The sequence below is a fragment of the Cebus imitator genome, unplaced genomic scaffold (genome assembly GCF_001604975.1).
Source record: "Cebus imitator isolate Cc_AM_T3 unplaced genomic scaffold, Cebus_imitator-1.0 Scaffold166, whole genome shotgun sequence".
Classification (NCBI taxonomy): Eukaryota; Metazoa; Chordata; class Mammalia; order Primates; family Cebidae; genus Cebus; species Cebus imitator.
The window spans coordinates 1694136-1720018 of NW_016107481.1; the positions used below are offsets into that span (position 1 = coordinate 1694136).

General features: G+C 42.0%; 1 protein-coding gene across 4 annotated transcripts in view; it reads right to left on the reverse strand.

Annotated features, from left to right (window-relative positions):
* TGFBR3 (transforming growth factor beta receptor 3) overlaps nt 1–25883 on the reverse strand; it is a 222546-nt gene that overhangs the window by 27978 nt on the left and 168685 nt on the right. For 3 of the 4 annotated variants that reach the window (XM_017544140.1, XM_017544136.2, XM_017544137.2), the window contains exons 6-14: nt 21571–21739; nt 19393–19540; nt 13588–13777; nt 11538–11875; nt 10963–11115; nt 8105–8245; nt 7774–7932; nt 3915–4214; nt 4–124 (exon numbers count right to left, since the gene is read on the reverse strand). In XM_017544140.1, coding sequence (XP_017399629.1) covers nt 4–124; nt 3915–4214; nt 7774–7932; nt 8105–8245; nt 10963–11115; nt 11538–11875; nt 13588–13777; nt 19393–19540; nt 21571–21739 — 1719 coding nt within the window. The remainder of the gene's footprint in view (nt 1–3; nt 125–3914; nt 4215–7773; nt 7933–8104; nt 8246–10962; nt 11116–11537; nt 11876–13587; nt 13778–19392; nt 19541–21570; nt 21740–25883) is intronic. The other variant, XM_017544139.2, reaches the window with a different exon arrangement.

Sequence of the window (25883 nt, forward strand, 5' to 3'; positions counted from 1 at the left end):
CACCTTTAGGTCCTACTTCGTGGTGGATCACTGCAAGGGGCTTGGTGAACGTCTTCTTATTCTGCATCATGGCCCAGATTATCGAGGCATCCAGCGAGGTGCAGGCTTCCTCAGGAGGCACGCACTGCAGGGAGGCAGAGCAAAGCACAGAGTCAGGGGCCGCTCAAAAGTGCCTTCACCAGCTTGACCTGCACAGCTGTCCTGTGGCCTTTTATGAGACAGCACACAGCCATTCACTACAGAAAAGCAGGAGAGGTGGGTGTTTTTAAGAGAATACCAAATAACCTGGGAGATATCACAGAAGGCCCAGTGGATTTCTGGTTGTACCTGAAGATGCAAATATCACTGGATAGCTTCTCAATATTGTCCTCCCCCTCCCCTTCTTCCCACAAAACTAAACATTTTACTGTTATTTACTTTGAAAAATAGAGAAATTATATGCTTAGTGTTGGTCCTCACTAAGCTGGCTTCATTCACATGGTTCAGGTTTGTGATTTGTGATTGTGGGAAGTTCCCTGTAAAGATGCTCCTCCACTTACGATGAAATTACATCTTGACAAACCCATTGTAAACTAAAAATATCACTAAGTTGAAAATGCATTTAATATACCTAAACTACTGAGCAACATAGCTTAGCCCAGCCTACTTTAAACATGTTCAGAACACTTACAATAACCTACAGTTGGGTAAAATCATGTAACACAAAGCCTCCTATTTCATAACAAAGTGTTGAACAGCTCACATAATTTAGTGAATACTCAGAGTGGAAAACAAAATGGTTGTATGGGGGCTGTCTATAATACATTATAAAGGTTACAGATTTTACATTTTTGCCCCCAAAGATAATCATGTTGTTTCTTTTTTTTTTTTTGAGACGGAGTTTCACTCATGTTACCCAAGCTGGAGTGCAAGGCGCGATCTCGGCTCACCGCAACCTCCACCTCCTGGGTTCAGGCAATTCTCCTGCCTCAGCCTCCTGAGTAGCTGGGATTACAGGCACGCACCACTATGCCCAGCTAATTTTTTGTATTTTTTTAGTAGAGATGAGGTTTCACCATGTTGACCAGGATGGTCTCGATCTCTTGACCTCGTGATCCACCTGCCTCGGCCTCCCACAGTGCTGGGATTACAGGCTTGAGCCACCGCACCCGGCTGTTTCATTTTTAATCCTGGTATAGACTCTTGCAAAACTGAACTTTCCAGGGTCATCTGCTTTTAATGTTTCAAAACGCAGGTCCTGGGAAGTTGTGCCCAGGTTGTGGAGGCCACGAGATCAGCTGCTTCTAACTCTAACTATTTCAAGGCCTCAAACCTATTAATAAGCATACCCAGGCCCACAACATCTGTTTTGAAAAAATATGATCACACTCCATACATTTTTTCTTTAAAATAACTTTGGTTTCTTGTCTATGCTTATCAATCGGTATAATTCTTTTTTATTTTTCTCGAGACAGGGTCTTGCTGTATCACCCAGGCTGGAGTGCAGTGGTACAATCATGGCTCACTGCAGCCTTGGTCTCATGGGCTCCAGTCATACTCCTCTCTCAGCTTCCCCAGTAGCTGGGACTATAGGTGTGCGCCACTACACCCAGCTAATGCACATATATACACACACACATATAGACAGGGGTCTCACTAAGTTGACCAGGCTGGTCTTGAACTCCCAGGCTCAAGCAATCTGCCCACCTTGGCCTCCCAAAGTACTAGGATGACAGGCATGAGCCACCCACACCCGGCCTAATAGGTATAACTGTAATGTGAATGACAGCTTCTGTGGTAAGAAGACATACTAATCCATCAATCATTTCGAAAGTCTGTAGCAGGCTAAAAAGCTAACTGAGTTCCATCTTTTCCAAACACAAAAGAGCAAAGGCTTTATGCTTTACCATCATTGCTGCTCTGAGCAACATGCCAGTCAGACACTTACTACAAGACAGCCCTCACCATCCCACCCCTACCCTCTCAAAAAGAGAAAAGCCTTTAACAAGAGCCCTCTTGTAAAGAAAAAACAAATTTTCTGTGGAGAGGCATGATGATTGAAAAGATTTGCATTTTGCTTTCCTGTTTTAGTTTACTGTTTCCTTCCTATTAGCTCTTCAGTTAAGCAAGAGTCGATGATTCTACATTTAACTCAGCGGTGGGTGACCCTGGGCAAGACACTCTACTCTCTGGGTCTCAGTTTCATCAGCAAAGGACAGGGTTGGTCTCAACAATCTCTGAGACCTCTTCCTAGAAGACACTTCGGCTCCATTGTCACAGAAAGCATTCAGAATAGAAATGTGGAAATATTACCTATAAGAAGCAAGCTTAAGGTAATATTGTAAGTGGTAAAAGCTCATCCAAGCCTCTGCTGGATAAAGAGGGGGCTGTCATTTGCTGTCCTGTTTGCTCCTCTACCCAGGAGGGAAGCCAGGTATTATTATAAGGGTTTTATAAATGAGGGAATACAGGTTCCTTCTCAGTCCCAGGCTCTTTCTATGGTATCGTACCTTGGGGGTAAAGGACGACTTAAGGTTTAGGGTTATAACCCATCATGCCATTCCCTGAGGCTTAGAACTCTCCTTAAGAGTGTTCTGGAAGAAAATTTTAGGATTAATTTCCTCAGATTAACACACATGAAGCTGGGCTCATGTGTTCCAGGCCAGGCTCAGACAGAAGTAACAGCCAAAGCCACAGCAAAGATCCCTGGTAACTGCTAGGCCTCCCTTCCAAGACCTCTAACCTTTAAACGTTATCCTTCTGCCCACAGGAAGCAGCTGGCCCCACAGCCACACATGAAGTTCCCCACAGCTCTCTACCACTGTCCACTAAGTCCCAACCTTGATGGTGAATGCCCGCAAGGCTAAGGCATTAATACTGCCAAAAAGCAAACTGAGGAATACAGTCTAAATCACTGTATATGTGCTCCCTAGCGATTATGATCATATCTGCTGTATTTTCATATGTAAACAAAATTGTCTTGGTTGTTATCAGAGAAATGGATGCCCAGGGAATATAATGACGCAAGGGATTCAGACCAATCATGATCTATTTGGAAATGATAGCTTCTCCTCCCACCTCCATACCTAAGACTTACAACCTGTGAATTATATAAGACAATTCCATACATATATTATTAATAATACTGTTTGATTCTTAGCCTTTTAGGCATTGATTGATATGTGACTATGAAAGAATTGGAAGTCAGTTTACACTGTGTGAGACGGCCACAGAATAAATGCACATATGAAATTGTATGTAATTATGGCAGATCACGGAAACAAAACTACAGGCAGAAGATACCTTTCATATACGATGCTAACCTACTGAGTATCATAATTAACCTTGCAGATCTCCCCTACTGCAGGCATTCCGCCAAGGTCAAATGGTTCTGCTTTTTGTTATGGCAAAAGAACATTCAATCTGGGGAGTGACAGAGGCAAGCATGACGAACTGATGTGAAACTGAGAAAAGCTAAAATATTCGTTAGTTTCCCCTAGAAGTCACCCTGAGACAACACACCCTTATAATTCACACAGAAAAGGTTAAAGAACAATTACAATGCCAGTCTCAGCAGGACCTGGAAAAATTAATTCTCACAGAGAATTTGTCCTTTCGGCTTGCTGTATTTTTGGCACTCCAAATTATCTGAAAAGCAAAGATAAAGCCAGACCTCTCCCTCCATGGAAAACAGTCTTGATTTATCACTTGTAGGTACTACTAAGCAGGATGCATGGAAAAAAGAAAATCATGCTGTCAGGATTTATTCTCTAAGACTCCATAAAACTCACAGGTTCCTGCTAATACTGACTTTGATACTTCAATTGGGCAGTTCCAAAACCAAAAACTTCAAACTGTAAGACCTTGGGAGTAAACTTTTCTGCCTCACCTAAAAATGCCAAAATAATAGTCCAAATGAATGAAGGCCCACAAACCTTAGGCAACTTCTGGGGGTGCTTCTCTGTCTTGGTACACAGCGTCAGCTCACACTGGAGAAAAAGCAGTGAGGTGTTGAAGACACGCTTGAAGACAAAGCTGAATCGCTTCTTATCCATATCCGCTTGTGGGATAGGAAAGTGCACTCTCTTGGGACTGTAGAATTTCACAGATTCATCCTTAGGACAAATGTTCTCAATAATGGTGTAATGAGACATCCTATCAGGGTTCGAATATGGAGAGATAAAGCATGTTTGGATGGCAAATCCCAGTTCTTTTTCAGCCTTAGTAACAGACACCTACGAAAGAATAGAAAGATGAATTAGGAAATGAGTCAGCATCTCACTTTCACTTTATGCACAAGGACCACAGGCCAACACAGCCCTTGAGAGGAGATGCTGCTTTATTTTCATAACATAGCCTTCTTTCTAATTACAAAAGTAACACACACTCATTGAAAGAAAAAGATATTTTCCATTTAAATTTGATATGGATGATGACAGTGAATTATTTCATTCAACTGTTAGTCCAGTAGATTCAAATACAAGGCGAGTAAGTTTCTTCCACCTTTCATAAGTCCTCTGAGAGATAAAAGTAAAAACATTTTGCATTTAAAGTGGATTTTCCAAAGTAAATAAAGCTCCAATAGGCAAAGTCCCTAATGTTTTAATAGTATAACACTTAGAAGCCAAGCTCTTTTTAAAAATTGATCAAAAAATCTTCTAAACTACAAGTCAGAGTAACTCTGATGAGAGTCCTGCTTCATCAGCGAGACGGCAGAGCTGGCTCTGGCACTGAGTGTTGGCAACAGTGCAACGGGATGCATCATGGGCCTGGTAAAGTATCCCAGCTGCTCACAGATCCACCTCAGCCTTGCCAAGTACTCCCCCTTCACTCTATAAGCCCAGGGGTAGCTTAGGGGAAATCTAATCTGGAAATGTTTCCGACTCATTTATACCTCCCCTTTAGAAAACATCGTATGGGCTACGTCCAAATTTTGTTAAGGTTCTTTTCTTTAGAAACAGGAAGTAATGTTTAGCCAAGTGTAAACAGAATTCAAACCTCAACTATCCTGAACTTAGCTAAAATCTCCAGACAAGACTGGATTCTCCATTTGGTGACACGTGGATCACTACATGAACTGCCCCTCCCTGTTATGCTTCATTCTTTGACTAAATTAGGATCAAAATAAACTTAAACACTTGTAGAAACAGTTAGTCCTTACCCACAGACCAATAGCCCCAGAATCCTTTCAAAAGACATGGAGATAGAAACAGACTTTCCACGCTGAGATACCCAGAGGGAAACCCCTGACATCACATGGGGCTTTAAATCCACAGCACTGTTGCAAAAGATTCCTACATGGCGGTGAACTGTAGGACACTCAACAATGAAGATGCTAATGAAGAGGATTCTGACAATGTCACCCTGTGGTGACATTCTATAAATACTAACACTTCAGTATTTTTGCAATATTTCTGAAAAATGAGATATTCTATCTTGAAAAGGTGGCAAATTACATACGTGCTATTACTAAAAAGTGCCCTTTAACATGAACTCAGAACCCACAATGCCAAAATGTGAGAGGGACTGCAAATCTATTCTCTAATCTCAAAAGAAAGTATGTAGTGGCAGAATATCTAAGGTATCCCAAAAGGGGATACCTTTGTAACAGAGGAAAAAAATATATATTATCAGCAAATCTTTTACTATTAGTAAAAGTTTTTACTTTTAGGCCAGAAATGAGTAGGAAAAGGACCATAGGCTTTGAAGTGAATGAGCTCATGGAAACCACATGCTCTCCTGCTCACGTGTTGGGCACTAAGACTCAGTTTCCTCACCTATAGAATGAGAATATGAATACCCACGAGATACCATAATTGTGAAAATTAGGAAAGTAACAGTTACATGCAGACAACACAGTTCCCAGAGAGTCAATAAATTCTACCTAGCAGTAGTAGCAGTATTCCAGATTTAAAATTTTTGCTTTTTGGCAATTGGGTTTGTAAATTCCCCCAGACAAACGAACCAAAAGAAAAATTGCCATTATGTGATCAACAGTCACCTGGAGATGACCAAAAAACAGGTGATAACACTGTTAACTTGGATTATGAAAGCGACTGTATGGTGTAGAGGGAATAGAGGATAAACTATGAGAAATATAGGTGATATATGAAAAGATATAAATGGGAAAACAAGAACGGAGAAAAAAAACCTACCAATAACACATTTCCAGTAAGCCAGAGTTTGAAGGATGGGGGAAAACCCCCAAAATATCCAGGGTAAGGTATAGGAGGAAGATTGGCCACTGATTAGCATACATCAGCAAAGCCAGGCATAGATTTGGAAAAGAACAATCTGCAGTTAGGCAGCACCCCTGAAACCCACAGTGCAACAGGGAGCTGTTGACAACTGCCCATGTGAATCGTACAGCCAGAAAAGCAAGAGAAAAACAGCAGTCTTGGCTTAAGAAAAGCATGTAGAAAGCAGTATATGTTCTCCAATGGAGAAAGAAGGTGTACCCAAAGAAACAGAACTCTCAAAACGGGGAAGGGGCAGAATCCACAGCGCCAGCAGGCTCTGTCCCAGAGTCAGTGCAAATGTGAGAGTTATTTGTCTTTCCAAAATAAAAACACATGCACCAAAGTCACTTTTAACATATGGAAGTATCCCACTTTGACCCTTGAAGCTTCTCACCCCTCCCACTATGAAGCTGAGCCTGCAGCTCAGCACTAAAACCAGCTCATTAGATGAGAACCTTTCCATAAGACCAACAGATGATATGCCCACTTGAAACACTAAGGTTGAAACATTAAAGGTTGTACCCAGGACACAAGAAACAACAGACTTCCTGGTGCCATAAGGACAGTTATCTTTTCTAGAATCCAATCTCTGAGCCTGGATGTTTGCATTGATAAGATGTTTTCTCCCCTTTCAAATGGCACTTTGAAGATAAATGATAGTCGTACCCAGTGAAGAACAGTCAAGAGCTCCGGAGCCAGGACACTGAATCTGAACTCCACTAGTACCAGCTGTGTGGCCTCAGACAAATTTGTGCTTCAATTTTCTCATCCGTAAAATGAGGATATTATTAGCCTCCCTCATAAGATTGCTCTGAAGAGTTAATTAGCTGCTGCAATACTTACAACTATGTTTGGCACAAAATAAATCTGCAGTAAATGTTAGATGTTGTTATTTCATTGTTACTACGACTGCCTCATATTTTGTAGTCACTCCAGATTTAGGCCATGCATGATTATTACCATTATATATAGGAAAGAGTTTTAATAAGTTTTTTATAGATACTTAGATAATGATCTAGAAAAAATTTTTCATGCGTTATTAGTAGCACACAGCATTTCACTTAAAAGTGAGTGCAATTTAAAAAATAACAAGTCGGTTTTGGCGGTGGCAGGGACCCACAGTGATCTGGCTGCCATGCTAGGGGCTGGGGGACTGTGCAGGGAAAAAACAAGAGAAATAAAAGATAACATATGAGGTGGCTTTGAAATATTCCATGGTTAACTCTGACATTGCAACTACAGAACTACTGTTCCAAAAATGCTAAAGACAAACCAAGGACAGGGCTTTACCAGTAGAATTCACACTTGCCATTTTTGTTTTTAACATTCATCTATAAAACACTGTCTTCACTTAACCTAATGTATTAAATCCTGAAATTTCCTTCTTTGGTCAGAAATCAACCTGGAAGCGTTCTCTGAGCCAAGCCCTCATCAGACCTGGCGAAGGGCTGTGAGGTGCGACAGGAAGAGGTCTGTACAGGGTGTTTTAGCTGATGTCTAAGGAACTACAGCTCGGTGCTAACCTAAAAGCCCAAGGCGAACTTTCAGGTCTCACCTCAACATAAATATGTCCATTCTCCATCACAGAGAAGACCCCCTGGGAGGGCACCAAAAAGAGGTCAGTGTTGTATAGCTCCATGTTGAAGGTGATGTTTCCATGGGGCTGTTCCTGGAAGCTGCTGGGGTTCCTCACCTGCTGCAGGCTGCAATTAAACTGGAAAAAACAACCCAGAGAAGATTAATGACAGTCACGTGAAGGATGAAGGCCCTGTGGCTTTGTGAGCTTTGGCCTTTAACATTTGATTTTATTTTTGGAGAGTCCCTAGCGAAAGCCAACAAAATAGACAGCATTTTCCACAAACCACCTACTGATAGCAAACACATACCATCACAATTTCAGGTCGGGTGAACAGGGAAGCATCTCCTTCATCCACGTCTCCCGGAAATCCATTATCACCTGACTCCAGATCTTCATAACCATCTGGCCAGCCGCTACTGTCTCCAAGGGCTGGAACCTGTATCACAATCTAAAAGGCAAAGAAAGCACGGCCAATGTTATGAAAACACCAAATGCATTTTCAAATTTTATCTTCAAAGTGATTCAGAATAAGGAGAAGCCCAATGCAAGTTCAAGTTAAAAGCTAAACTAATACTTGTATCTTTCCTTGTGAAAAATAAATATTTATGATATAACCATATTGAATAATTACAAATGGTTTCAAATGGTGGGAAAACACTAGATACTGGAACAAAGTTGAATGGAGGTGTCAAGAGGCTTGCCTATACTGTGAGAAGGGACTTCTCCTTAAGAGTCTTCATATTATGGCCGGGCGCGGTGGCTCAAGCCTGTAATCCCAGCACTTTGGGAGGCCGAGGCGGGTGGATCACAAGGTCAAGAGATCGAGACCATCCTGGTCAACACGGTGAAACCCCGTCTCTACTAAAAATACAAAAAATCAGCTGGGCATGGTGGCACGTGCCTGTAATCCCAGCTACTCAGGAGGCTGAGGCAGGAGAATTGCCTGAACCCAGGAGGCGGAGGTTGCGGTGAGCCGAGATCGCGCCATTGCACTCCAGCCTGGGTAACAAGAGCGAAACTCCGTCTCAAAAAAAAAAAAAAAAAAAGAGTCTTCATATTAAAAACTCTAAGAAGTACTAAGAGTTGGCTAATACAAGGAGCTTTGGTTACATAGATCCTTTAAGAGTTGTAGAAGGTTCTGAGTCGGCAGCGAAGGACCTAATGTTTACGATGGAGCTCATCTTCTCTTCAATGCTTTCCTTGTACCCCTCTAACTTTTGCTTATTTCTTCCCTAATAAATCTTTCTGCATGATGCATGGATGTGGAAAAGAATATCATGTTTTATTCCAGGAATTTTTTTTTCTGCCCTTTTCAATATCCATCTAAAGATATATTCCAGGAATCTATCTTGACATAGGTTGAAATTATGATTCCTGGATTAGTACTAAATAGGATGAGAAAATTCACCCAAGGGTCGTGACTCCATAAACAAAATCCTAATTTATCTTGCTTCATATGCTTGGATTCTGAACATGATACAAAACAGAAATATATAGGAAGTCTGAAAATTACTACGAACGATTATAATTGGTGTGAACAGCTAAAATAGTCCCTGAAGGGAGTAGGATGGAATGAAAATTTACAAAAAAACTGCCTTTCTCTCGGTACCAGGTCCTCCAAAGAAAGTACTGACGCCAATTAAAGGAGGCATCTAGGATACTGCTAAACTTGAACATCATAATAAAGAAAAGACAATTATGTTAGAAAAAGGAACTTTAAGGGGTCATTACATGCCTTTCTCTCCTGAAGCAAATGATACTTTTTTTTTTTTTAACTTAACAGACATATTACTGTAGCCACTTGTTGGTATTAACTTGGACCCCAGTTTTAAAATGCCGTAATCAAGCATTTCAGCAATATATGACACTCATTATATTTGCAGAAACTGGATAACTGAAAGAAAATTCACGCTGTTAATGATCAGGAAGTCAAAGGTTAATAAATTAACTATTTGAGTAACAAAACGAGATTAGCAGGGCCTAGCCTAGTCTAGAGGAAAGATTAGTGGATGAGAGGTCAGGAAGCTGGATTCAGTTGTCCTAGCTCTGCCATTAGCCTACCGCTAGAGTTTAAAAAAGCAAGTCTTTTTAGCTTCCTAGAGTTCAGTTTCCTCACCTGTGAAATGAAGAAGCTGAATAAGCTCATCTTAGGGTTCTTTGCTGCTCCAACATTCTAAGATTCTCTGAGGAACAATACACTTGGGCTCATGAGAAAGCCACTTCCCACTGGGACCGCACTGACCAGAGCGCCTGATTGCTAGTCTCACTTCTCTGCATTGGGCCAAACTAGCAGCCTCAGCTCAGCATCCCATGTCAAACCTGGAGATGGCGCTAAGAAGACATCTGCCCACCCCAACCCACCCTGTGTCAGATGGGATCTCTGGGCCTTATTTTTACCATTAAAAGTAAAACCCAAAGTGCAAAATCAGCACTTTAAAGTTCTTTTGAAATTTCACATTTTAAATTCTTTTAATATTCACTGCCTAGTCTCTGTCTCCAAGAAAATGAGTTTAATCTGAAAAGATTTAGATCAACTGAGAAGAAACATTTCTGGAAAGCGCAGGTTAGCTATTGCAATGGATTGTCATTGGGGGAAATCTAAATCGTTCTCCAAGTAACTTCAAAGGTAGGAGATTTTCTTCAATTTAGGGTCTTTCTTAGAGGTGGAGAGAGACTTAATAATTTCTTAAAGGTCCTTTTGCGGTTTAAAATTCTCTTTTTGGATTTTTATTCATGAAGGAGGGAGAAGTTCTTCTATTTCTGGACAAGACTCAAATGAGGCCAGAGAGACTTCACATCTGGTTACCCCAGCTCTGTAGAGGTTCTCATTCATACAGCCCAGGGCCTTGGATTTTATCCCCATCAGGGCCAGTAGAGCCTGGCCACTGAGAGGTCATAATCACCTTGCCAGTGCAGCCTTTGTCATCAGGAGACGGAAGCAAGGCTGAGAAAACAGGCCTTCCAACTCCCCAAGACTCACCAATAAAACAAATAAAACCGAAGAGTTCAGGGTCAAAGTACATCCATTTGGTTGAGAACTGACACTTGACTTTGTTCTGGCCTGGGGTACCCTCTTCATCTTCAAAGAAACGTTAAGACTAATTTTAAGACAGCAAACAGCCAGGCTCTGGCAAAGGGTAAAGCTTTGTTCTGGAAAATACTCACGGAGTTATAGTAGACCACACCATCAAGGGCTGACCACCGGGGCCGAGTACCGCAGCCATTCAGCGGAGACTCCAACACAAAGTGTGTGCCATTCATCTTGGCCTTGCAGGTAGGATCTAACAGGGTGACGTCCATCCCCGAGTAGCCACTGGCCTGAAACAACCAACACCAAAGACATAGTTGGGGGCCCACAGGCAGTTCTGCTGCACAATTGACACAAATGACAATTGCCTGGTCTTCAAAGGACAGGGGGTGAGAGGCATACATCGTGCTCCTTCCCCACATATCTCTTCCCAGCTGCTCACCTCTCAACTCCCAAGGATAATATCTGTTGGCCTTGGAAATTCAATAGCAAAATATTGACACACAAGGATCTGGGACCCCCTTGTCACTGAGAACAACAGGAACCCGGTGAGAATCACAGCCAAGGGGAAGTAGACCCATCCAACTGCAAAAACAGTATCATGCCTCCAGAGTTCAAAAGTGAAAGAGATAGGGAGAAATTACAGACACAGATTGGGGCCAGATGAGAAAGGAGGCGGCCTCTCTTCCCTCCTGTAATCAGCTGCACTGACCTGAAAAGAATCTTTTTCTACAGCCACGATCATCTTCTCACTGTCACATTTGACAGACAGGGCAATATCCACGCTCCCTTGCACCTCTTGTGGCTCTCTGAGACCAGGAAACAGCTGTATGCTGGGAATGACAGGGTCCCTTGGCTGAGGGAGCCCATCTTCTCCCTCCTCATTCCAGCCTCTCCTGGCAATATCCGGGAAAGGAAAGGGGAGGTCTCCGTTATGGCCTCCTGCTCCCCGGATGGGCGGGTTCTGCAGGGCAGGCAGGGCGCCCGGGCCCAGCAGGATCCGTAGCTCAGGAGGGATAGTGTGGACTTCTTCATCTCCCATCTCCTCTGCTGGTGACAGAAGAAGGCAAAACATCATCAGTGTTTGATGCCAGGCCTCCACCAACACGGTTAGAGGCAGAACAGGAGGAATTAGTATAGAATGGGCAGGTGTAAAATGATTCTTAATAAGCAATGTATAAAAGCCATTAGAAGCCGTGAAGCCAGAATTCTAGTCCTGGTGTTTTCTCTAACTAGCTCAGTGGCTTTGGACAGGTGGCTTGCTTCTCTGTGCCTCAAATTTGCTTTTCCAGTTTTTTAAATTAAGGGGTTGGAAATGATCAGTGGTTCTCAACTTTGGCTACACATGAAAATCACTTGGGAGCTTTAAAAAATATTCCTATGCCCGGGTTGTACCCAAATAATTGAAACTCAGACTCTCTGGGGTGGTATTCAATCATTAACATGTTTTAAGCTCCCCATGTGTAACTGCAGTGAGCACCTGTGGCTGAGAGCCAATGGAGTAGACAGTTTCTAAGGCTGTCCAGGCTAGAAAAATCTGTGACTTGAATAAGTTATATGGGGCAATATTATTCCATTCAAATGCCACTAAAAAACTTCCCTTGAATCAAGAGATTCTTTTGATTAGTTTCTCTAAGGGTGTCTTAAAACAATATTGGTGTGTTAAAACTGCTTTGTCACCTTCTTTTTGACAGCTAAATTCTAACAGATGTCTGGGCACTCTGGACTTTTAGAACCTAGTCCCTTGAAAGATAAGAAAGAACCGCATAGACACATTTACTCCTTCAAAGGTAGAGATGTATTTCCATACAATCAATTCTCAGTATTTTGTCATATTTCCAACAATTAAAAATAATGATAATTTCCCCAGTATTCTTTGCATCTACTATCTAAGGCCAACTGATGTCTACTTGAGAGCAAATCTACCTCAGTGGACACTGGAAGTGAAGATGACAGTTGGATATTACCTCTCCTTTAATAATATTCTTGGGAAAAGATGCTACAGCTGTATGGGTCCAAAAGAAGTCACAGCTTTGTAAGGTTTTTAATTTGTACTTTAACAAAAACCTTCACAACAGCCCTGTAAGGTCAGTCCTATTATTTCCCCCTTATTACTGAAGAAGAATCTATGGCCCAGAGGTGAAGTGACGTCTCCCCAAACAGTGACTAAATGGCAGAGCTGGGGCTTGAACCTGTACTCCTGATCTTTATTCCACTGGCATTTCACTCAGTGGCAGTGTCATGGGCTGAGGAACAAATCTGGAGATCAGAAAACTAGAGTCTGAAGTCACACTAGCTATAAGACTCTGGAAAACCTCAAGAATTTGTTGAGCCTCTGCTTTCCCCTTCATCTTGCCTTCCCTCTGGGTATGAACGCCCAAGTACGAGTCCTCGTGGCTGTTTTGTTAAAAGATACAGGCTTTGACCATGAACTTCTTTCCTGCAGTCTTAACTCTGCTGTATTCTCAGCCATAAGTGGTCATTAGGTGCCTCGGAGAGAAGAACCTACTGTAATCACACTGAAGATAATCTATAACACAGTTCTCTGAATGTGCATTCAACTATGCCACCGAAAATCTGTATTCGTTTCCTCAAAATCTCTTTCTAGGTAATTTTAAGCCTCCTGATAAAAAGTAGTCAAACAATTTACTAAAATGTGTAAGAGAAAAATAGTAACATATAAGCTGAAATGAGCATTCATCACTGGAAAAGCTTCATTTGGGGATATTTTTTATACAACTTTAAAAAATGCTCTAACTTACCATTGTTTTCAAGCCGAAGATGAAATCTATTAGCCACAGGGGCCATTGTGTACGAAGTTATTGGACTATAGCCATTGTCCAAAGCCCACTTCACCAGATTCCCTTGAGTTGAAGGAATGTCATCTCTTACTGATTTGGTCATTGTCATAGATCTTTCACTCTCTTTTCCAAAGCCAATACTGTTAGGAGCCTGAAGATAATAGCAAAAATTCACTCATGAGTCTAAAATTAAACAGTACTTTAGATAATAAAAGTTAAATATCTTAAATAAGTAGATTCTATATTGTGTATGAGGGAATTATTTATTCTTTTGATCCCTATTTTCTTTGGGCTAAGAACGATGATGTAAAAAACCTTTAATAGTAGATTAAAGACATCTATGCATGCTGCTTGATCATACTATTTGTATTCCCTATGCTGAAAAAATAAATCATCCCATCACATGTAAGTAGTTACATACTAAGTAAACCTAGTCTATAACTATATAGTCTAATGTTTAAATTATTAATACACATAGTAAATATGTATAATAAACTTTTATTTTTACTTAAAATGACATATAAAGTATATAGTATATTACTTAAAAATACTTATTTTAAGTAAAAATAAGTATACTTTCTTAAAAAGTATACTTTCTTAAAAGTATACTTATTTTTACTTAAAATGACATATAAAGTATGTATGTTCTGTCTGTATAGTTTATATACCAAATTCCCATGCTTCCACTTCCTCTCCCCCTAGATTTCAATGAAAGACAGCACAATTAGTCATACCCACTTAACAATGGATATATGTTCTGAGAAATACATCATTAGGTGATTCTGTCCTTGTGTGAACATCAGAGTACACTTACACAAACCCACGTGGTAGAGCCTGCTACACACCTCAGCTAGATGGTACAGCGTATTGCTCCTAGGCTACAAACCTGCACAGCATGTTACTGTATTGAATACTGTAGGCAGTAGTAACACAATGGTCAGTATTTGTACATCTAAACATAGAAAATGTATAGTAAATATATGGTATTACAATCTGATGAGACCACTGTCATATACGTGATCCCTCATTGACTGAAACATCATTACACGTGCAAGACTGTACTTCAGTGTGGAGACTATCCTATCTATGTAATCTATTAAATTCTACATAGTAAAACAAACCAATGTTTATATTTCATCTAAAATGTATGATCAATCAGCAATTCTATAATTGTATTCATTTGCCAATTCTATTAACCGATCATACTTAACATCTTCTATTTTAACTATTAATTAACTAATTAATTTAGGTTACTCTACCTTTAGGTATCACTATTTTATCCAGTAATACAAGCGGGTCTTCAGATTAGCTTTCAGGGATGGGTGCAATGGCTCACATCTATAATCCTAGCGTTTGGGGAGGCTGAAGCAGGAGGATTGCTTGAGCTCAAGAGTTTGAAACCAGCCTGGATAACACAGGAAGATCCCACCTCTACAAAAAATTTTAAATTAGCCAGGCATGGTGGCATGTGTCTGCAGTCCCAGCTACTCAGGAGGCTGAGGTGGGAGAATCACCTGAGCCCACGAGTTAGAGGTTGCAGTAAGCTATGATCATGCCACTGCCCTCTAGCCTGGGTGACAGGGTGAGACCCTGCCTTAAAACAAAAAAAAAGATTAGCTTTCACTGGATAATCAATTACAAAATAAAAATGATAGAAATACTTTTGGGAAAGGATATAAATGGACTCTACTCAACCAGGTTATTCAACCAGAACCGGGCAGGTAAATTTCTACATCAACTGCTGACTCCTGTGGCAGTGCTCTTGTCAGAGAGTGAGAGAGCTGAATGCTGCAGAGGGGCCCCCAAAGGGAAGGCATCATGTTTTCAACAACTGCACCAGCAGGGCTGGAAAGCCCTTCCAGTATGCAGATTACGCCATTTTCATGCTGTATAAAAATCACTTTAATTTCCATGTCCAATGATTTTCTCCTGCATGCATGCAGCATTTTTCCTAAATTCCTCATTTGTTTCCCATTCTGTTTGCCCCTAACATGACTAAATATTAATCCTTTCCCACTTTAAAACTCTAAAAGATTCACAGGCTCTAAGTTCTCTTGGCCTATGTGGTTGTGGGATACTGGCTGAGGCCACATGTATTTCAACTCAAAGCTTAAGGGATCTCATTCAGTATATTTTTCTATTACCTAAAGCGCTTATCTGTGGAATGCTGCCAGACTCACCAGTCACAAATACTATATGCAAAGGAGCCAGACAGAACTTTAACCAACTTCTGCAGCCATCTGTAAATTCAGTTTAATACATTCAGAATATTTTAGCTGTTACTCCAATATAGAAAAAAACTCCTTAGAGGAAAGAAGAGCTAGGGAGGAAAGAAACAAGAAAGGAAGGAAAGAAGGAAGAAGGCTAAAATGAGATAATGGAAGATCCAATTTATTCTTAGAACTTTTTATTTATTTAGTCAACAGTAGTTTCTTAGGTACAGCTTCTTCCAGCCTTTCAGAGCTTCATGTCATTTTGATTGGCTGGAATCACAACAACTAGGCTAAACGACACCACTTGCCCTCATCCGCCCTAGTCTTTCATGTTGTTGGACAGCTGAGAAAATATCATATTTCCAGAAAACTATCATCATAACTGCCACCTGTCCTTTTCCACCAATGTGGAATGAGCTGTTTGCACCTTTCCACATTAAATCTAGGAGCTGTCAGTACATCTCATTTTGATTATGTCTGGGAACTCAAAAGACTCAACATCTATCTACACATTTGTAAAGGAGCAAGGCTTGGGTCAATGACAGATAAGTTAGTTCCCAGCATTGAGCAAATTCTCACACTGTACTTCTGGAAGTCCCTAGGCTTTTTTCAGCTTTAGTGAAGCTACTCCAAATGCAGGTATACAAGGGGTCTCCAAAAATTACCACCATCTTTCTCAGCCGTATCTCCATGAAAGATGATGAGTGAAGCCTAAGTGCCTCCACACTCCTCCATATTTGCATCTTAACTGATAGTGGAGGGCAGAGAGTCATTTGGGAAGGGATTGGCCAGACAGCATAGTTCGTATTTCCACTGGGATTTTAAAGGGTGTCTTCCCTAGGAACAAGCTGCCCATCATCAGCCCTGAATTCCTGAGGCCACATGAAATAGTATAAGCGGAAACCTCTAACAAGTTTCCTCTGTCTATTCTTTTATGTTTTAGAGTTCTTCCTATCATAAAACTGATTACGCATAGTCCACAGAGGACCTGAGAAAAGAGCCAGAGCTGAACAAGGCGATGGAGACACCGCCAATGTTCCCATTCTTGCCCACTGCATGGCTCTTTGCACCTCTTTTGACCATTTGTCATCTGGAGGGCACACTCTGCCCATGCCCCACCCCCAACACACACATGCATAAGACATTCGTATTTAATGGCGCTCTTCTTTAGGGACTAAGGGATTGGTAAGGAGCTCCATCAGGTAAGGAGCCTGATGGAGCTCCTTACCAATCCCATAGTAGACATTTTTCTTTCTTTTTACCTTGTTTAGAGAAGTACCCTAATTGTTCCTATAGACACTCTGAGTTATTTATGGAAGGAAGATGAACCCCCTTTTTATGCCAGGCACTCTGCTAGGCATATATTATCTTATTTAATTCTCTTCCAAAATATAAGGAGATAGGAATTACTATTCCCATTAAGAAAAAGAGAACCTTAAACTCACAGAAGCAACACATGTAGCTGAGAACTTACATGTGCAGGCTTGAGGTGAAATGCCCCATAGGCCCCTAACAAGTACCTGGCAAATGAACGAACAAACAAATGAACTCAGCTAATGAACCACAAACTCAAGGTGAGTACTATCATCACACCCATTTCACAGATGACCAAACAGACTCAGTGTTCATCCGTTAGACTGCACAATATCTACGAGGCGTAATAATAATTGGAGATGGAATTCAAATCTAGCCCTGTCTGACACATAGTCAAGATTCTTTCCATTCCACTACACTGTCTCTAAAGGAAACACTAGAAACAAGGTTTCTATAAACCACTGTCCCCTTTCTAAACACTAATTTAAACTTTTGTAGGAGCAGGTAACTTTCTCTCACAGTATGCAGTCAGAATTCACATCTGAAACAGGGAATTAGAAAATCACAAAGCATAAACTGGTTGGGAGAATAAAAAAGAACATCATGAAACATTACCTAATTGTTTAGTAATGTTGTCATGCATTGTCCAAAATTGGCCTGGAACAGGAGTACAGCCAACGAGAGGAATATAAACAGATTCTGTACTGGGATGAGCAATCTCATTTCTAGCCTTTCTGATTCATATGAGAGATAGGGACATTCAAAGTGAACTTCAGGACTGCCATGGACCAGGCACACACAGGGAGAGAAAGAGCTATTGAAGGGTCAAGGCTGGAAGAATATTTACACAAGAACTCCAGCAGGGAATTAAAATGTACCGTATGTTTTTGCCTTTCAAAGCATGATTCCCTTTCCTGTTTTTGTTATTCTGAAATTAAAAACATTTGGCCGGTGTGCCAGGCAGCAAAAGCAGCAGACAGCCCAGGTCACCAACACCCCTCATGCCATGCCAGAGAAAGCAATCAAAACATCTCTGACTTCAGATCATGGCTAGGCTTTTGGCTTGACAATAAATTAATGTATCACTGTTACATATGATGGCTCATTGTGATCCTAGCAAAGTTTTAAAAAAAAACCCACGGGAACCAGAAATGATTACTTTAAAATTAAAATATGTGTGCTAGTGGTTTTGCCTGCCGCCTCTGGTGAGTGCTTTTACATGGCGTTGCCCAGGGAACTGTGGCTTTGCTCACGGTGGTATCACATGGAAGGTGCCATGAATGAACGAATAATACCAAAACCAAAGGCATCCCTCTCTCAAAATACTGAACACATAAAACCCACTTCAACTGATTCAGCGCAGGTACTAAAAGAGAAATTGGCCAAAAATATTTTAAAGACAATGCATTAACATTTGAGCCCACAAAAGAGATACTAAAGAGATAATCATCTTCTGAAAAAATAGGGAGGAGGATTTTTTTTCTTTAACTTTCAATATAACTCAGTCAAATAGTTATTCACTAAGCATACTGAAGATAAGATTTACTTTACCAAGTTTCAACATTCAACTTCTGAAGAAACCAGCTGCTGTTTGCCCATTGTGCCAATGGACTAAGGCTCATATGTGCATCTCTACTAAATAGAGGGCCTTGGGAACAAGGTGGAGTAGACTTGTCCAGCACCATTTCACTGACCTCACAGTTACTGTGATTCTTCTATCAGTGTTTCACACTTAGAAGTTGGAAGCAAGCAAAAAGGCCAACATTTTGCATTTAACTCAAAAAGAAAAGCCAATGCTGTGAGCTGGCCTCAGCCTAATTTCCCATACTTTCTCTAAGTACCTAATCCAAAAATAAAAGCTGATATTCAGAACTGTGACACTGAGGTCCTGGTAGGATGTTCAATATGAATTTAATTGTGTTCATCACTTTACACTTAGTATTAGTGGAAAGCATACTAACATATTTCAGGGAATTCACAAATGAGGGAGCTGGGGTTCAGAGAGGTTAGGGGACTTGCCAAAGGTCACAATGGGATTACCTGGACTCAAACATGGGTTTGTCTTAATCTGAGGCCCTGTTTTAACCACCACACCTATTTTATAGGAGCATCCTATTTTGCAAAGTGAAAAATAATTGAGAGAGCTTAGAGAGTCTAAATAGGCAGAAACTTTTAAAATAACACATATAAGCACAGCTTAAATTGTTGTCTAAACCAAAGACATGCTCAATCAACTTACGATAATTTTCAGGTTTCCCTTAACATCAAAAGATTTGATCACCCAGTTGACAGACTTTTTGCACTTCAAGATCAGGATGAGATTTTTGACCAACTCCAGATCCTCTTGAGAAGGTCTTATATCAATTGTTATATCCACCTGGAAAGCACTGTGAATGGAAAACAAAGGCAAAGTTAAGACCTAAATGCCAGAAAGTTGCAACTATCTCCCCTCTTCCAAGTCTTCGTGTTTCTAGTGTCTGGCCAGTTGATTAAAAAGCTGGAGTTGATCCCAGGCCAATGACATGTGCAAAACAGACTGTTACTGCACACATACCGAAATTGTTTTACGTAACAATAGAAACATATGCTTGCTGGTAATCAGTCACTAAAGTTTTTCTCTTCTTTGGGGGAAAAAATCGTGGTTACTTAATGCAGCCACTGTTTGAAGTGGACTTGAACAAACCAGAAAAGTTTACTTTTGACACAGTATTGTTGCTTTTTCAACCTTTAACACCGTTGATGTACAGGTTTCCAATCTGGGTACATGTCCAGATTCCTTCAAAACGGAAGTAGGTGCCAGTTTGGTGAGTTGGTGGGGGGATGGGGAGCAGGGAAACATGCTGATAAAAAAAATTAGGAAACTTCAGAATAAAGAGACAAAAAGTTAAAGAAATTCTTGATTTATGTAAGGTTTGCTTAAGCCATTAACAACTGCTACAGAATCATATCTGCATTTACTTTCCTAAACTTCTGGATATAAGGTTATTAAAATAAAGAAAACAGATGGTCAACCAAGTGATTACTGGAAAATTGATGAACACAACCTAAACTTCTAAGAAGTCATATAATAGAGACTTTTTTTACTAAACAATAACATCCATCATTCTGAATTTAAGGGAACAGTCTTTATTTCCATCTCAGCTTTACACACTTGTAAAGCACACAACACATGGTATATTGCAATGAAGCCCTAGGCCTGACATCGAAGCGCATTCGCCAGACTGCTCCTATTCCCATTCCTTTTTCACTTTCCACAAAATTCTTCAAGTGGACAGAGTGGAATCTTACCAAAACTGATCTGTAGCTTATACACCTTTAAAGTCAAACTGTGATTAGAATTTTAACCTCAAAATTCCTCTACGATATAAATTTAAATTTTTAAGTCACTAGTCCAGATTCACAGGAATGAGGGTGAGATGCAGATTAAAACGGGAAAAGAACCTACTTTTTCTCCTTTTACTTTTTTTAAATTTGCTAATTATTCTTGACAGCGATGGTCAAATTTCCAGTCCAGGGATAGGAAGCTGAGAGGGAGAACAAGCACCCAAGGGAGAGGCAACAAATGGCTCTTTGGCATGTCACCGTGAAGGGCCACTCCAGCACACGGACACACATGGACACACACACACACACACACACACACACACACACACACAGATTTAAAGCAAACAGCTCTGAATGTATAAGTGCTCTGGGGACACCATAAGCAGAGCTTTATTAAAAACAGAATGTAGGGCTGGGCACAGTGGCTCACACCTGTAATCCCAGCACTTTGGGAGGCTGAGGTGGGCAGATCATGAGATCAGGAGTTTGAGCCCAGCCTGGCCAACATAGTGAAACCCCATCTCTACTAAAAATACAAAAAATTGGCTAGGCATGGTGGCATGCACCTATAATACCAGCTACTCAGGAAGCTGAGGCAGGAGAATCCCTTGAACCGAGGGGCAGAGGTTGCAGTAAGCCAAGATCGTACCATTGCACTCCAGCCTGGGTGACAGAGCAAGACTCTGTCTTGAGAAAAACAAACAGCAACAACAACCCAGACTGTTACTAAGATCATAATTACATTAATAGGGCATATTTTACAACTTTCCTATCAGAAATAACCTTAGGCAGGTGAGAAAGATGAAGCAAGAGTGATGGTGTCCTGTAATTAACACTCAGATGTTCAGAACAGGTTTCAGGAATTCATCTGGAATAGCCAGGATCTAGAGACAGATGCAAAATATAAAATATACCACTGGTGCCTTTACTCTCTTCTTCAAAGCTTCTGTGAAACACGCCTGACGCAACACACCTGACACATCAATGGCTCCCTTCTCTCCTACGTAGGATGGGCTGCAACTCTCCCTGCCTCAAGTCAAGGAAGATCTTTACTTTCATCTCTTCTCACACTCACACACTTAGACTGGCTTACCTGTAGGGGTTAGAGTTGGGGGTGATTAGCTCGATGATGTGTACTTCTTCATCCTGGGGCTGGCTGGACATCACACACCCTTCTGCTGGTTTGGGCTGAAGATACTCAGCAAGGTAATTGAGCGAGAGAAAATTCTTTCCTATGTTGCACTTGGGAGGGAATACTTGATCTGAAAGAGGCACAGGTCAATCTGTCAAACCACTGAGCTACTTGGTGACCAGATTCAAAGGAAGGAGGGTGACAGTCAAACAGAGCAAATGGAGGACACAGGAAACCATGAGCTCAAAGGATGGGCCTTCGTCTGTGAATTCCTCAACCACTGCCCTGAAATGCATCCTGTTATGGTCACCAGTGACCTGCTGTTGACTAGCCCCCAGTGAGGGGCCTCTTTCGGCTAAGTCCTCTCCTTGCTTGTTCTCCGTGATACTTCCTGTCCTCATCCATTTCCTCTGACCTATCTTTCACATCTCTCCCACTGGCACCTCCTCTGCTCAGGATCAGTTTAGACCCCATCCCAGAGAATCTGATTCAGAACACCCAGGTGGGGCCTAGGCAGCTTTCTTTTTTGAAAAGCTCTGTAGTTGATTCCAATATAAACCAAGGCTAAGAACTTCTCAGCTCCTTCCTCAACCCTCTTTCTTCTTATTCTTTTCCTCAGTGATATCAATCACTCCCATGGTTTCAGCCTGCACCTAGATCATGACTCCTTTTCTGAGCTGTAGACTTATACTGTCATCTGTCTACCAAGCGTCTCCCACCTAAAAATTCAATAGTGAAACATTTCATGGTCAGCGTATTTAACATTCAATCCATTCTATCCCCAAATACACTCCTCCTTGGATATTTGTTATTTCAAATATCAGGAGAATCAACCACCTAACTAATTCTTCGACGCCCCCTGTAGAATTAATCTTTCCCTTATATTTATTCCTCACAGCACTTTCTACTCTGAAGATGAAAGGTAGAAGTTTAGGGGAAACAAAGAAGGCAGGGCTTCACTCTTTCTCACAATCTGAATACAGACAACTAAGGTTTATACGGCACTTTACAGTTTACACAGTGCTTTCACAAACATCTCGCTGTGCTGAGAGTTGCTCACCACCTCCACTCGGGAACGTGATGTAAGTACCAGAGTCTGAGGACACTCCCCCAACGGCACATGCCATTTACACGGCACGGCGGCTGATGGGATTTCCATCCATGGGCTTAAATGTTTCAACAGAACTTGAAAGAAACTGCTGGCAGTGTGACAGCTAGGACCAGTGTCAAGGAAGTTCTAGGTGTAGCATGCTGTTTCAGAAGGGATAATTAATCAGAGGCCTGGCACCATTATAAAACAGACTTCTGCCTTTTTCATTTTCAGGTCAGGATGCCAGGGTTCAAATCCACATGAAAGTCTCACTTGGGAGTAAGGAATCAATCAGGGGATCCCAAGGCTGGGTTGATACTGTCCCTCCGTCTCCCCACCTTGTGCAATTTCCCTTGTGCTGAGGTCTGCAGCACTCACTGGGGCATCATGGCTCTGGCTACCACAGCACCCCGGGCACTACCGCAGATCAAAAAGGACCAGAGCAGTTCACAAGCCTCTGCTTGTGGGCTCCTTGCAAGAGAGCACTGTGTTTGCACTCTGCAGTCTCCTCTAGTTCCCCTCCTGCTCAGAGAGAAAAGCTCAAGGCTCCACTGACTCAGGCCGTTAGAGCAGCCTCCCTCCACATCTGCTGAGGGTTTTGCCAGATGAGCAGATGAGGTATGCACACCGTGCAGCTGCAGCGCTGCGGATGCCTCCCCCACATCACAGGATGGAAAATGATATTGGAATGGCAGGGCTGAAATTTAATTAAGTAAGAGTGTGTATGGGCCATGGACAGGCCAGTCTGGAACTCAAGAGACTAGGACCCTCCTGGGATTGTGGCCAGCATATCCAGTTCCTAGGTGTGCCTGGCTTGTATCTGGCACATAGTGGGCATATGGTATAGGTTTCCTGAATTACCAAACAATGATGTGAGATTTGAGACAAGTAACAAAGTACCCATGTGAAGTCACGACAAAAGGTCTAATTGTTCAAAGGTTGACGTTAAGGGCTCTAGTCCCAGATGCCATTGTCACTAAATTGAGTAAGCTGATCACTTTTGTGTGTGGCTTCTCCCCTGCTCCCCACTGACTTTCCGAATGCCTGGCATCAAAACTGACACCGAGCGCCAAGTAGAAAGGAAACCGCAAAAGGGAATTCCTGGGCAGAAACCTGGCAAGTTTCGGGGTGGGGGGAGTCACATGCTTATTTGTATTTTAGGAAAAGACTGACAAATGACTTTGAGACCCAGAAGGAAATACTCTGAGAGCAGGAATGAAGCTGGGGGGTAATGCAAACACCTCACTTTCCTGCTGTGGAAACCGAGGCTCTGGTGGTAAGTCAAGTGTTGCTTGAAGCCTCATGGCGAGACCAGCTGGGATAAGAGTAAAACTCTTTAATCCTTCCATTATATAGATGAGAGCAGTTCCTAAATGTCAGCAAGCATCAGCTCGCCTGGAGGGCTGATTGAAACGCTGACTACTGGGTCCCACCACCAGAGTTTCTGATTCAGTTGGTCCGGGTGGGTTGGGCCTGAGAACTGGCATTTCTATCAAGTCCCCAAGATATGCAGATGCTGCTAGGGCAGAAACCACACTCTGAGAGCTGCTGGGGTTAGAGCAACGAGGCCTCGTGGCCTGCGATCCCTGATTGAAAGGAGAGTAGAGCCAGGTCGGATTCTAGGAAGGGGTTGATGAGGCTTGCTCAGTGGAGTCTGAGCTGCGGTGATAAACAATATCACTTTATGGTCCACTGACCTCACCAAGGAACCTCATTTCCCTACTGTTTCTCTCTCCATGGCATGGCCCAGTGACTTATACCCAACTGGTGGCTGGAGTCAAGTTTCAGGGGTTCCGAAGGTGTTACCAAGGAGTTAACCAGTTTTTACTGCACCAGACACCAGGTCCTTTACGTTAGCTTCCCCTACCCAGTGTATACAAGCTTAACCAGTTAAGTGACAACTCCTGGCTCTCAGGGCAAGTGACTGCTGTGTGTAGAAAGCAGCTCCTGCACAGCCAAGAGAACACAGTCCAACATTCTAAATGTTGTTATAACCAATTTTCTTATTCTAACAAATTCCAAGGGGTAATCAACATTCTTTCATGCTACTAGAATTCTGCTTCAGAAATGCAGCCCACTGGCCAGGACTTACAGTCTTTATTAAAAGGGATTTTTCATTTTGTCTCAACGGGATTTGACCTCTGCTATTAGCTACTCTCATGAGAGTACAGAAACAGAGATTTTTTGAGCCCAAGCCTCATCTAAACCCCCTTGTTTTGGCCTCAACTAAACAAGGACATTCATCCAGGTGGACCACTTTCCTTTCTGAGTTACGCTTATTTGGCTAAGACTTACAGTGCAGCTCAGGCAACAAGCATTAACCTCAAGAGTCAGGAAGCCTGGGTTTGTGTTCTGGCTTTGCCACTTGTTAGTAACTTGGATGTGAGCAGGTTCACTTAACCCTCTACTAAGCCCTCTGTAAAATGGTGGAAATGACATCTTCCTCCTGGGATTACTGTGGGGTGCATGTGAAGGCCCCTGAAATGGCCTTTGCACGTAGCATCCTCACCTTTCCTGCCTCTGTCGCTCACATACTTGAAAACAGCCCAGATCCAAACAAGAGTTGGGATCAAGGGTTCACAAGCCCACCCTTCCCTATCTTGTCTGTGGAGGGGGTGACAGCTGCTGTAGAATTTAACAGAAAGCAGCTGGATGCTGAAGACCTGAAACGCAGTGTTCACACAATCACCTGGCTGTAACAAGGACCCTTTCACAAGAGTTATTTCCTAGTAACTTATGGGGGGGGGGGAGGCAAATATACTCAACTGAACATAATGATTTAAAAAAAAAAACAAAAAACAGGTCTGGCCAGGTGCAGTGGCTCACGTCTATAATCCCAGAACTTTAAGAGAACAAGGGAGGAGGATCTCTTAGCCAGCAGTTCAAAACCAGCCTGGGCAACATAGCAAGACCTATGTCTACAAAAAAATATAAAAATTAGCCAGGTGTGATGACATATGCCTGTAGTACTAGCTTCTCGGGAAACTGAGGCAGGAGAAGCACCTGAGCCCTGGAGGTTGAGGCTGCAGTGAGCAGTGACTACACCACTGCACTCCAGCTTGGGCGACAGAGCGAGACCCTGACAAAAGAAAAAGAAAAGAGAAGAAAAGAGAAAGAAGGGAGGAAGAGGTGAGAGGGAGGGAGGGGAGAGAGGGAAGGAGGGGAGAGAGGGAGGGAGGGGGGA